We start from the raw sequence: 14,030 nt of genomic DNA, 5'->3' as shown, positions 1-14,030 counted from the left end.
TGTGGGTTTCTGGTATTCCACCCAGTGAAGGTGAACATGCAGGGCTGGCTCTTGGCAGGAGACCCTGCAACCATCTCTGGGTGCCCACATCCTAAGGGAAATATGATTCCACAATGTGAGCTCATGAAGCTGTGTCTGCTGTCTAAATACTCCTAAACTTCAAGAGCATTGTTGGATGGCTCCTAGAGACTCTTCTCATGCTTCCTTTACTCCAGTAGTATCAGTGATCTGCTCCTGATGTATTTCTGGTGTAGCGCAGCTCTGCATCAAAAAAGCAACAGGTGTTTGCTGCAACCCTATGGAACTGTGTTTTGTGGGTCCCATTTCTACACCAGATCACAGCAGCCCTATAGCTTCACTCCCACCCAAAGGCTAAAACCTGTCACTGGACATAACCCTCATCTCCTCTCTTTGTCTCCCCTCATCTGCTCCCAGTTTGCAGGATGGGAGATAACACCAGTGTAAGAAGAAGGTTGCACTAGGACTTACCTGATTTATACCAGTAGAGCAGTCTCCATTTAAAAGCACCACATGTACCTCCCGGACAGACTTGGAAGCTGGGACGCTGGTGCAGGACAAAGGGCTAAGATCGAGTCCTGGTTAAGATCGGCAAGATGCCTCCTGCCTCCTACGATCTGTGATGTTTCTGTCTGGTCATAAGTAACCAGAAAAAAAAGCAGGAAAGCTGCCAGTTCTTGTAAGAAAACAAACCTTGCAAACCTGCCAAGCGTCCCTGCTCAGAAATATTTACTCCTTCAATGTGTTCTCATGGAAATTAATCCCAGTCTCACCCCTCCAGGTATGGTAAACATTATAAGTGAGGAATGGGGAGAGGCTAGGACAGCAGAGCACGTGGAACAAAGCTGCTTGGGTGTACCAGCCTTCACCAAAATATGATGCAACAGGCCCCAGCAGGGCTGTGCGGGCTCTCTTCCAGCTCAGCCAGCCCTCCATTCTCCCCCAGCACCATCTCGCCTGCAGGACAAGTTGTTCCGCTCCAGTTTAACCTGGAGGAGGCTGATTCATCCTCTGGGCTCCTAAAAAGCCACTTCAAGGCTTCTTCAACTCGCACCAGGTTACAACAAGCTCTAAAGAAGGATTTTTTCTTCTGCTGCGGAATGCCAAGGGTTATTTTTTCCACGTCAGTATAATGTATTGATTTTTGCATGCTTTGTGAATCTTATTTTTCCCAATCCGTATCTTCTCTCTTTTATGGCAAAGAAAATGAGAGGTCTCAGTTGCTCAGGTGTTACCTCCTGCCTTGCTATTGCTGTAGGACATGCGCACCAGGCTGATTCGCATCCCTGTGGCACCCCCGCGTGGGAAAACCTGGAGGCTTCAGCAGCAGCCTGACGTTTTCCTTCTGATGAATGAGCAGAGTTTTCTGTGGGGAAGTATAAAGATGTGGAAATAAAGATCAAAGAGTTAATTAGGAGACATCCAGGGAAAACAGTAGCTGCACCGGGCAAGCTCTGCCAGGGCAGGGCAAGGTGAATACCAGCATCATTACTTGATGTGTTGCTTTGAGCAATCAAACTGGGACCAGGACCCACCATTCCTCATCTTTCACCATGTCCCAGGAGGTGGAGGGATGCGAGGAGCCCCCACAACAGATTCTATTTTACCCTCAGCCTGAGATGTGCGTATGGCACCACTGTGGGCCCCCAAAACCTGTCCTCATCTTATCAAAGCAGCAGCAAGGGTTGGAGGAGAAAGGAGGAGCTGGAAACATCTGGAGGTGTACAACATCTGGAGGTATACGACATCTGGAGGCAGGAAACATCTGGTTTGGTGCCATGGTGGTCTTCGTAGCCCTGCGAGAAAATCAACAAAACCACAGCCATCAGATAATCCCAAACTCAATTTGTGGCTTCACCTGCTCCTCAAAGAGATCACCTCCCACACTGGCAAAAACACAATCAGGGAAGGGAACAGATGTGCCGTCCCCAGGATTTCACTGTGAATTATTATAGATAATTTTGTTCTTTCAGTAATTTTTAATATTTCCATTCATTTTTTCATTTTTTTCATTCTTTTTTTCTTGTCTATTTATCTATCATCTGCCTATCTATCTGATTGACTTGTGTGCCTACCTGTTAAGCTTTTTATTTCCTATATATTCATTTTTAATATAAAAACACATCATAAAATCATAGAATATCTCAAGTTGGCAGAGATCCATAAGGATCATCAAGTACAACTCCTTGTTTCTCACAGGGCTACTATGTATTTCTATATATTCATATTTAATATTAAAAAAACTGACTTCCCCAGAGGAAACAGTCCCCATATCATCTTTGCAGGACAGGGGGACCTCGCAAACCAGCAACTGCTGTGTCGGCAGCCCCCTCCCACTGTGGCTTCCGTTGGTGAGCAAATCCTTCTGCCAGGAAAACTCTTGCCAGTTCAGCAGGCAAAATCTGCTTCATCAGCAGCTGCTTGGATTTACTGGTGGAAATGCTTCTCTGCTGAGGCTTTTGCAGCCAGAGATGCTTCGTGCATTAATCACCCTCCCCGTAGCCTGGGTTAAAACATGCCAGTTTTTGCTCTGAAGCGCATCCTTGTAGCCAAGAGTCCTTAAATGCAAAGAATTTTCCTTGCTTATGTGACTTCTTTGTACTTAAAATGGTTTAAACCCCTTAAGGGATAAAACTCAGATGTGAAGAATAAAGAGGTAAGTGATCATTCTGGAACTTGACTCCAAAGTGATGTCTTTAACACCAAGGGAACTGCATGAAGATGAGACTCAACTGAGTCTGCATTCTTTGGGTTTTGTCTCCATATGTTGCTTGAATTTCCAGATTCTTTTTTTTTTTTTTTTCCCAGATATGGGGATAAACAACTACTCTTAGTTGTGGGTTGTCAGCATCAGCTGGAATTTGGCTCTTGGCGTTTCTAACCTTTATGTTTCCTCTCTGTTGGGGCTTTCTGGGTGTTCTTGTCTCCTTGGGACCATATTCTCTACTCTCATTCATATAAAATTAAATGAAACAAAATGTAAATATAAAATAAAATAAAATAAAATAAAATAAAATAAAATAAAATAAAATAAAATAAAATAAAATAAAATAAAATAAAATAATTAAAAAAATTTTTTTAAAAAGAAACATTTATTCTGTCTGGATTAGTGACACTATGTTGAGCTCCTGCCTTTCTCAGCTAATTGTCCGCTCAAATCCCATCCCCTTCCTCACTTCGGTCTGGACCCAAGGAAGCAGCAACCCATTCCCATGAGCACCAAGGGAAAACTGGAATTTTAATATCCTGAGCAACCTCACAAGGACTCAGTCCTTCCTGGAAGGGCTGCAGGGAGGGGACAAGCCTTTGCAAACAGCCACATTTACAAAAAAAACCATTCCAGAAGATTAAAATCAACACACCTGACAAATTATTCTCTTAACCACTTGGGGCACAGTTGTGTTCTACTTATCTCCTTCTATGAAATGTGCTGGCCAGGAAGCCCAGCATAGCTCCTGTGGCTGTTTCTGCAGCGTCCTCTTGTAGAGGTAACAGGAGGCAAGGTCAGACTTGGGCTGAAGATCTCAGGGAGCACCCTCAGCTTGGCCTCCTCAGGTTTTCCCACTATTGCATCATGTCCCTCGCTATTACACAATCATGGAATGGTTTGGGTTGAAAGGGACCTTTAAAGATCATCTGGTCCAACCCCACCCTGCAGTAAGCAAGGGCATCTTCAAATAGAGCAGGTTGCTAAGAGTCCCTTCCAACCTGACCTTGAATATTTCCAGGGATGGGGAATCTACCACCTCTCTGGACAACAGATCTGTTGCCAGAGCCACCCCAGGCACTGGACCTTGCATCCCAGTTGGGGATCCAAAGCAAATTAGGGATGGGTTTTATCACCCTTGAGATGAAGGATTGTTGTGCATGTATGGATGTTATGTGACCTGATGTGACAGTCAACAGTACCACAACAAGAAGGACATTGAGTTACTGGAGTGTGTCCAGAGGAGGACAACAAAGCTGGTAAAGGGTCTGGAGGACAAGTCTTATGAGGACCAGTTGAGGGTGCTGGGGTTGTTTAGTCTGGAGAAAAGGAAGCCGAGGAGAGGCCTTATTGCTCTCTACAACTACCTGAAAGGAGGTTGTAGTGAAGCGGGTGTTGGTCTGTTCTCCCAAGTGACAAGTGACAGGACAAAAGGAAATAGCCTCAAGTTGTGCCAGGGGAGATTTAGTTCTTTTCCAACCTGAATGATTCTATGACTGAATAAGCAAAGGGGTTGCATGGCCAGGAGATGAGGGGATGGGGAATAACATGTCCTCCTTTTGGCTTACACAGAAGAGGAAGCGTAGGTACCCCAAACCCCTTATTCCATCATTCCTTAGGTCTCCCTCATCTCCCTACCACTGGCACACCCCCTCATCTTTTTGCTCACCAAATGAGATCACATCATGGACCTTTTTGATGGATTTTGGGAGCTACAGGACTATGGCAGACCATGTGTGCTCAGGGATGCTCAGGTAGAGCTACCTGCACAGGCAGATCCCTGAGGGAAGGCAGATCCTTTGGGATCTTATTTCTGAAGCAGGATTTGATGGGAAAGCCACCAGCCAGCTCAGCTGGAGATGCTCCACCGCTGTGCAGGTCACCCCCTGAACTGTAAAACTCTTCCTCACCAGCACAGATGCTCATACCCCAAGTTTTGCATATTTCAATAAAGATCATTATTTATTTTTCCCATTTTTGAGCCAAACCAGCTATATCTTACTTCTACCAGCACATAACTTGGGCTGTTTCATTGCTTATTTGCTTGCTGTGTTGTGCATCACTCAGGGAATTAGGGATGCATGACTGCTCCGAGGAACACTGTGGGAGTATTTGCTCATGCCCATCACCGGGAGGCTTTTATCTCAATACCCAATTAATAAACTTCCCTCTTCTTGACAACACACAGCTAGTTCCTGGTGAATCCAGCTCCCCACTTCTCAGTGATAGAGATTAACTGGGTCTTAGTTAGTTGGATCTAAGCTGGGGACCAGGAACCATTTCCAGGCTGCTGGGCAATGATCAGTCCCAGGCTGTGTTTCTCTCCTGGATGAAAGAGGAATTGCTCATGTCTTATTTGGGATACCTCTAGCTTGTTAGCTGACAGGGCAGACTGACCCTTGACGAACCAGACAGCTGCAGTGGGTGCCACCAGCTGACCACAAGCCACCATTACCCCATGGAAAAAATTTTTAAGAGACTTCAGCATGCAGAATGATGAGCGAAGAGTACTGGTTCATCACCCCATGAATGTCTGGAGTCACACTTGGAGCATTCCCAACCAAGGAAGAAGCAAACCCCACCTGAAATGGCTCTGTTTGCTGGCTACAACCCAAGGCCAGTGCTTTCCTGGAGTTGTAAATCTCTTCTTAAAGCTCCGTCCAACTTCATGGAAATGTCAGGTTTCATTAGAAATGTTTCATGTGCTTCTTGGTTTCAGAAAAAGTAAGACAAATGTCTATTGAGAAAACTATAAAAGTCCTTTGGCAGCACTTCTCTCTTAAATGATGCTCCATCTCCCTTTCCAATGATTATTTAACTAATGCAGTCCACCCCCTGCCAATAATAACTATTTCTGTAGCAGTAGATGCATTTATTTTATTGTTTGGGATTTCAATTGTGAATACATTTATTGCTTGTGGAGACCCTGAGAAGGAAGCCCTTAATAAATTTCCTGCACTGACTGTTCTGCTTTATTATTATTGTTATTATTATTATAGGTGCTGAGCCACCTCAAGCTAGCCAGCCTTAACTACCTCTTATCAATGCAAAGCAAATAAATACTGCCAAAATGAAAATTTAGCTCAGATCTTAGGCACAAGTACATCAATGCAATGGACTGAATATCCTCTGCATTACTAGTAACCCTACAACTGCACCAACCTCTAAAAACTCATCAACGGGTCCATCCTTTTGGAGGGCAGAGAAGCATCGAGCTTCTGTTAGCTGGGTGCAGACCTTCTTGTGATGCTCCAAATGGACAGTAGAAACTCCCTTTTGCTTCTACAGGTCTGCTGTCAGTTGAGCTGCTGCAATTGGAAGTTATTTTCTGGAAGCCAGGAGGGTTTGAGCATGTGTAAGCAACATCTGGTACAGCTGTATTAGTGGGTGGATGTAACAGATGGGGTTTGATTGGGATGCTGGCCACCAAATCAACCTGGTAGAGGATTAATTATTATACTTCCAACATCAGGCAAGAAACATTCTCATCATAAATAACTTGAGGAATTAAAAACCCAACACATTAGCTTGACTTGTGATGTTCACACTCAGATGGACTTGTCTCTAATCATTTGGGTTTGTAGGATACCCAGCTGCCTTCGAGTCCTGGTTATGTCTGTGGCAAGACCTGAAGACATGGACCTGTGTGATTAAAAATGAGAAACCAAGGGGTGACTCCTCTGAATACGCATCCTGAAATCCATTTGTGCCATGAAAACAAGTCTTTTTTAAAAACAGTGCACTTAGACACTTAATACTATTTATTTTGTGATCATCATCTTTATTTCCTGTCTTTTTTCCTCCAATTGTGATTTTTATCAGCATTATAAAGACACTTAAGTGCTATGGACATCTACAGGAGGCAGCCCTGTCATAATTTATCACCAAAGTTGAAAGCTCCCCTGGGACCTGCATTGAACCTGGAGCACCCCACGGGTCAGGCTTCAGGGAATCTGCAGTCAAATATATAAAAGGAAATGAATGAAATTACTCACGGAAGAATGCAAGTAGAAAAACTATTGTCATGTATGATGAGGGGTGATGATTCATCTGTTTTCAGGTGTGGTACCTAAAATGCTTCTCAGTCCTGCCTGCAAAATCCTGTGGATGATTTACACCTGCACGCCGAATCATTGCAGGTACAGATGCTACATTTTAGGAGGAAGCTCCTTTGGGCTGCCTGGAAGAACAAGGTGTGAGATGCAAAACTTTCGCAGGATGACTTGATTTAGGGGCAATGACTTAAAACACCGGGAGCTCAGCAGTGGTTGCATTTTACTTTGGTTCAATGTCATGATTTTTTTGCTAGGGAAGCAGATCATTGCAAGTTGCACCTTGACTTATGAGTTTATCTGCAAAAACCCACTCCCCTACAAACTCTGGCTTCCAGAGCACCAGTTAATTTTTCTTATTCCAGCAAAATGTTTTTCTCCCGTCCATTTTTCCATGCTCCTGCTTGAATGGAGCATCCTCTATATATCTCCCTGAGTGCATCCCATTGCAGCTGCTGACCCTGACTTTGAGCACCATACTGCATGGAGGAGCTGCAGCATATACATTAAATAACAATTGCACTCAACACTTCTGTCTTCCCAAAGCACTTTCCCAGCTATACGTGTGTGTAAGGAAACATTATGAATCATAGAATCACTAAGTTGGAAAAGACCCACTGCATCATTGAGTCTAACCATTCCTATCAATCGCTATCATTCCAATCATCACTATGGATGCATGAAAGCTTGCTACTGGGCACGGTCTCACACAAACTCCTTTGGGGTCTGCAGGTTGTACAGTTCAAATAGAGACACACAATATATTTTCACAGCATCCACAGATGCACCACATCTCACCCACCATTTAGAAGAGGTTTCCCAAGGAGAATGAGTTAGACTAATTAGCAGCACTAAATAAACTAATAGCTGGAGGAGAATGGAGAATCCAAGTTGCATTTTAGTTTATTAAAGTGTTAACCATGGTTAAAGCATCTTTAAAGATGGAGGGTCGTTTTCTGGGAGCTGGAGTAAAGCCATTCATCAATAATACAGGAGCTGGCGATGGAGCAGCAGCAATGCTGAAGCACTTGGGAAAATGCAATTATGAGAATTGCCTTATGCTCTGCAAACTACCCTGCTAATTTGCTTAAAGGAAACATCATCCAAATGCACTTTAATATTTCAAAGATTTCATTGCAGCAGCTCTAATAAGCTAGGCCAAGCAACCTAAGTACTGGGGGGGAAGCATGTCTGATCAGGGGTTTTTAATTCACACCCAGCGAAACATGACATTACATAGCGGGGAACATCATTTCTGCCTCCTGGGCTCTCCTGCATCTCACCAGTGTCTGTCAGTGGTCAAGGGTTCAGCTTCATTTTACTTTCCTTCAATTAAAAGCAGCCTCCTGCAAAAAGCTTGCTGGCTGTCGTGTGTTCATGCGCCACGCTCCTGGTGCGCTGGCCTTGAGATGGACTGGGACCTGGGTGCCAGCCTCGAGGGACTGCTCCAGCCACTGTCCCCAGGGTCTGAGAGTGGTATTCCCTTGTATATTTGAATCCCAGCTCAAGTCCAGCTCTTGCTGCCCTGCTTTGCTTAGGCAACCTAAAAAGTGGTGGAGGGGAGGTGATGGCTGCTTTCCCTTTGGTGCACCTTGTCTGTGTGTTGCTGGGAAGCACCGCCTGGGCTCTGTCCTGCACCCCAGTCTGTGTTCCTGGATCCTGCAGCGGACACACACCTTGGACACTGGGCCAACACACAGCAAGCTGGTGGTGACCCTGTGCAACAGCACAGTGGGGTCTTTGTGTATCCCCTTGTGCACCCTGCTGTGCACACCCTGCACCTCCCTTTGCATTCCCCTGCACTCCCACCTGCAAGCCCCTGTGCACCTTCTGCGCATTCCTGTAACCCCTGTGCACCTCTTGCACTCCCCTGTGCAATCCCTCCACCATGTATTCTCGGTGCACAGTGCTGCACCCCTGTGCGCTCCTCACACCTTCTCTGCGCACAAGCCTACGCACCCCGTGAACCACTTTCACTCCTCCATCAACACCCAGCATCCTCCTGAGCACCCCTCTCGGCATCCCCCTGTAAAAACCCCTGCACGAATCCCCACATCTCCCTGTGCACCCCCTGCAACCCTTTGCAGCCCCTGCACTCTGTTCCACACCCCGGTACCCTCCCCGTGCACCCCCTGCAACTCTTGCACCCTCTGCACCCTGTATACAGCCTGTGCACCCCTGCACCCTCCCTGTGCAAATCCCTGTGCACCCCTGCACCCTCCCTGTGAAAATCCCTGTGCACCCCTGCACTCTCCCTGTGCAAATCCCTGTGCACTCCTGCACCCTCCCTGTGCACCCCTGCACTCTCCCTGTGCTCCCCTCTGTGTAAAGCCCTGTGCACCCCCGCGTCCCCTGCACACCCGCGTTCCCCTACCCCGTGTAAACCCCTGTGACCCCCCTGTACACCCCTGCACCCTCCCTGTGCAGTCCTGCAAACCCCTGTGCACCCCCTCGTCCATGCGCACCCCCCCCTCTGCGCTCCCTGCGCCCCCCCGTGCAAGCTCCTGCGCCCCCCCGCCCCTCGCCACACAACCCCCCTCCACCCCTTCTCGTGCACCCCTGCACCCTTCCTCTGCAGAGCCCCTTAAGCATCCCCCCTGCACCCTCCTTGTGCACCCCGACCCCTCCCTGTGCGCCCCCTGTGCGCTCCTGCACCCTCCCTGCACACCCCCCTGCAAACCCCTGCACCCCTCTGTACCCTCTCCAACCCCCCTGCGCCCCGAGCAAACCCCCGCCCCCCTTACACACCTCGTGCAACCCCCTGCCCCCCTTGCGCCCCCCGCCCCTCCCCGCGGTGCCGCTGTCGCCGCTGTCGCCGCCCCCTGCGCTGCGCGGCGGGGCTGCCGGGGCTCTCGTCCCCTCTGCGGGGCGCTCCCGAGCCGCGACACGACGCCTTGGCTTTTATTTATTTATTTATTTTTTAATTTTTTTTTTCCTCCTCTTCCCTTTCTCTCCCTCTCCCGGCCCAGTCCCTCCCTCCCTCAGCCCCGTCCCCGCCCCGCTCCGCCGCTCTCCCTGCCCGCTCCCCGGGGCCGGCGCTCGGGACGCGGCTCTCGGCGCCGCCGCTGCCCCCGCCGGGAGGAGGACGAGGAGGAGGAAGAAGAAGAAGAAGAAGAAGAACAAGAAGAGGCGGCCTCGTCCCACCCCCCCGCCCCGCTCCCGCTCCTCCGGCCGAGCGGGACTCGCCCCGAGCCGGCAGGGAGGCTGCCCGCTCCTCCTCCTGCCGCGGGGGCCGCGTCCTCCTGCTGGGGGGGAGAATTGATGTGGAGACCCCGCGCAGCACCATGCAGCCCCCGCCGAGGAAGGTGCGCGGGGCGGGGGGGGCGCGGATTGCAGGGGGGTCAGGGGGAGGGTGCGGGGGGTGCATCAGTGGGTGGGGGGGTGCCGGGGGTGCACAACGGGGAGAGGGCGCTGGGGTGCAGGGTCGCGGGTGTGTTGGGGGGCACTGGGGGGTACAGGGGTGCGTGGGGTGTAGGGGTTTCGCGGGGAAGGTGCACAAGGCGGGGCAGGGGGGTGCAGGGGGGGCACGGATTGCGGGGGGTTCATAGGGAGGGTGCAGTGGGGTGCATAAGGGGTGCAGCGGTGTCACGGGGGGGATGCAGGTGTGCACAAGGGGGGCAGAGACGCAGAGGGTGCACGGATTGCAGGGGATGCAGAGGGGGGATGCGGGCATGCACAAGGGGAGTACGGGGGTGCAGAGGGGTGGTGGGTGCGCAGGGGGGTCACGGGGGGGATGCGGGGATGCACAAGGGGAGTACGGGGGTGCAGAGGGGTGGTGGGTGTGGAGGGGGGTCACAGGGAGGGTGCAGTGGGGGGCACCGGGGTGTGGACGGGGTGCAGAGGGTGCACAGGGGGGATGCAGAGATGCACAAGAGGGGCAGGGATGTAGAGGGGTGGTGGGTGTGCAAGGGGTCTACAGGGAGGGTGTAGGGGGGTTGCAGCAGGGGGTGGACGAGGTGCAGAGGGTGCAGGGGGTTCATGCGGGGAAGCAGGGGGGTGCACTGGGGTGTGGACGGGGTGCAGAGGGTGCACGGGGTTTGGGGGGTTCACAGGGAGGGTGCATAGGAGTTTGTGCAGGAGGCGTGTAAAGGGTGCAGCAGGTTGTGGACAGGGGGCAGAAGCTGCAGGGGGAGGCCAAGGAGGGTATAGGAGGGTGCACCGGTGTGTAGATGGGGTGCAGAGGGTGCACAGATTGCAGGGGCTTCACAGGGAGGAGTTGCACAAGGGGGGTGCAGAGATGCACAGGAGTTTGCACATAGGGGTGCACAGGGAAGGTGCAGGAGGGGAGGTAAAAGGGGTTCAGTTTTGAGGGGGTTAGGGGTAGGAGCTCCAGGGTACAGGGGCATGGCAGGGGCAGCTTGGGCTGCGAGTGGGTTGTAGTGGAGATGGGAAGCAGGTCAGGAAAGGGAGAGCAAGTGTTGGGAGGGAAATGAGGGGTGATAGGGTCTTGGGGAGAGCAACCCAGCAAGGTGGGTAAAGGGGGGGAATGTCTAGGGGTGTGTGTGTAGAACCTGGACTTGCGGAGCCATGGCTGGTGGGGTGGAAGATGCAGAAGATGAGGCCTGGGGAAGGGCTGGCGGGGAGGGAGGTGTGGGGGGCTGGTGTTGGTCAATGGTTGTTGGGGTGGCTGTGGCTGGGTCACCCCCGTACCCAGTGGAGGCTTTCCACATGCAGGAGAGAAATGGCTGGCGGGGCTGGAAAGGGTCGGTGGCTGCAGAGGGCTTGGCTGCACAGCGGTGTTTGGGCAGCCGGGGCCGGTGGTGGGGGGCTGCCGGCTGCCGTTTGGGGTCTCAGCTGCCTTTGGGCGCTAGGGTGGGTTGATACCAAAAGAGATGGGTTGGTTGTCTTGGAGCACAAGGTCACGTCTGGAGTTGATGCAAGGACGCAGGCTTTCCCGGCATCTATCCGGAGCGCAGGCAACCAGGGGCAGCCAAAAATGTGCACCATATGTGTGATGGGAACAATCTGCAAATGCAGCAGGGAGGCTTTTTTGTCTTCACGCAGTCCATGGGAATACGGGGTGTTTGCATGAGGGGGGCTGGTGTGGGGAGAGATGCAAGAAGCAATGTAGATTTGGAAGTGTGGCTTGTCTGTGCGGGCAGGTCGTCTTCTGGGAGACTTGAGCTGTAGTGGGGTCTGGAGCTGTGTGTAACTACTGATGCGTGGAGATTTATTGGTTATTTTGAGGGTTTTATGCCGTGGTCAGCGTGTGGGGAGAAAGGGAGAGCTAGAGACAGTGAAGCAGATCTCAGGATGAAGAGGCTGCTCCTTCAGAGGCACCATGGAAGGGAGTTTTGTGGTTTTGAGACTCGTGTGTATTATATATTCTTTGTGATGATGCCCTGTTAGGTGATTTGGGCTGTAATTACTTACAATTGGATTGTCATAGCTCACCATAGGCATCTGAGATTTCTTATGTGATGTTGAGATTTCTCAGTGAGGAGAGGAGATTGCAGGGGTTTGCCGGGTGGAGAACTGTGTAATAGTGGCCGTGAGAGATTGGGAGGGGAGGAAGGCTTGAGAGGGAGCGTAAACAGAAATCCCTTGTCATCCCCCGAGCTCCCCAGTAGCCCTGGCAGCAGCTGCAGTGAAGATCTCTCCTTCGCTCGTTCCTGCCTCTTGACCTCCTGTTTTGCGGCTGGACTCTGCTTTTGTTAAACAGTTCTTATTTCTATTTTAGTTTGCATTTGGCAGCTTATTTATATGACACGTTTGTCATTCTTTGCCTATATTATTTCATTTGAGATTATTTCCATTACACGGATCCAATTGTGTGGGATTATTTATTTTGAGTAGGGCTTTTTTCATGTAGAAATAAAAATGCTTCAGATTCATATTAAAAATAGACACTTTTCCTGCTTGAAGTCAGGGGCATACATGTGATTTTTTTTTTTTTAATCAAATGAAGTACTTGTCTTTTTATAATGTGATTAAAGGGTGCTTGCTGCTGGAGGTTTGTTTTCACTGTTAAAATCAAGGAGGCTTTTGTTAGCTGATGAGATCTGAATTATCTTTTTTGCCTGGCTGTTGATGAAGAGGGAGATCTATGGGTTCTTCCTCTCTAAATTTTTCATCTCTCTTCACCCATTACAGTAACTGTTTGCCATTTCTGTCCTCATGAATGCATAATGTCTTCAGATATGCTGGTGATCGTTTTTTTTAGGTGGATTCCCTGTGATCACTAGAGGTCTTAAATGTCAAGACCTCTTGTTTTGTAAAAACAGGAACAAAATGACCCCAAGGTTCCCTTTCAAAATCAAATCGTTCCCGTTACCTGTGCCAGTGGTGCTACCTGTCGGTTATCAAGTAGGTTCCCAAAGTATTGAAACTTCAGCATCATGGTCACAAGGTTCAAAGGAAAATTACAGCAGTGCTGAAAATGTAAGGCCAGACTTCCGAAGCCATTTATAGAGGATCTTTTGATCCGATGCACAATCAGAAAACAACTCAATGTTTAAGGTATCTTTAACTGTTAGCAGTTGTAGGACAGTTTAATGCGTTTTGAGACTGTGTGATTTGCACTGAAGTGCTAAACATATAACTAGTGCTACACTATAACTTAATTTTTTTTCCCCTGTGGCCTGTTTTTTGATTTTATTTTTTAAGTAGGCAAAACTCTTCTGGTGCACACGAGTTACCCTCCTAGATTTTGGAATAAAATTGCACTTCTGTTAACCACTGAGCATAAGGATGAGGTTCTTGCACTGCCATGTGCAGTGTAAGCCTGCTGAGGTGACAGCGCTAATTGAAATCAGGCTTTATGAATGTTGTGTAGGGTTAAATGCACTCTTAACTCTGTGTTTGCATTTTCCACTGAAATGTGCGATTTCAATATAGATGAAGAACATAAGTTGGTTTTTTTTTCTATTGTTGAAATTTGACTTAAACTCTACAGAACATATATGTGGTCTGTGGTTCTTTTGTAGGTGAAAGTTACACAAGAGCTAAAAAACATTCAGGTTGAGCAGATGACAAAGCTTCAGGCCAAGCATCAGGCAGAATGTGAGCTACTTGAAGATATCAGGTAAGGTTACAGAAAATGCTACCAAAATTCCTTTAAGATACAGTTTTTGGAAGAACATTTGAGTTACAAAACTTCAGGAACTGACGATGGAATTTCCTCTTTGGATTTCCTGCTTTTAGGCTGTTAAAGTTTTGACACAGCTGGAAATTATAACTCGAGCTAACACAATGCAAACCATTTTTTCGTCTCTTCAGTGGAGGAAATGTTAAAAAAAAAAAAGTCACAAACA

At 49.0% G+C, this 14,030-nt stretch overlaps 2 protein-coding genes across 3 annotated transcripts in view; one reads left to right on the top strand and one right to left on the bottom strand.

The window, feature by feature from the left end:
- ARHGEF17 (Rho guanine nucleotide exchange factor 17) overlaps positions 1-14,030 on the bottom strand; it is a 297,301-nt gene that overhangs the window by 103,437 nt on the left and 179,834 nt on the right. The gene's annotated exons all lie outside the window — the stretch shown is intronic.
- FCHSD2 (FCH and double SH3 domains 2) overlaps positions 9,908-14,030 on the top strand; it is a 164,163-nt gene continuing 160,040 nt past the window's right edge. For both annotated transcript variants that reach the window (XM_069883336.1, XM_069883335.1), the window contains exons 1-2: positions 9,908-10,082; positions 13,704-13,801. In XM_069883336.1, coding sequence (XP_069739437.1) covers positions 10,062-10,082; positions 13,704-13,801 — 119 coding nt within the window. In that variant the 5' untranslated portion in view covers positions 9,908-10,061. The remainder of the gene's footprint in view (positions 10,083-13,703; positions 13,802-14,030) is intronic.

Source organism: Phaenicophaeus curvirostris, chromosome 1 (genome assembly GCF_032191515.1).
Source record: "Phaenicophaeus curvirostris isolate KB17595 chromosome 1, BPBGC_Pcur_1.0, whole genome shotgun sequence".
Taxonomy (NCBI): domain Eukaryota; kingdom Metazoa; phylum Chordata; class Aves; order Cuculiformes; family Cuculidae; genus Phaenicophaeus; species Phaenicophaeus curvirostris.
Note: the sequence above shows the minus strand (reverse complement) of the source record. Positions and strands in the feature narration are given on the sequence as shown.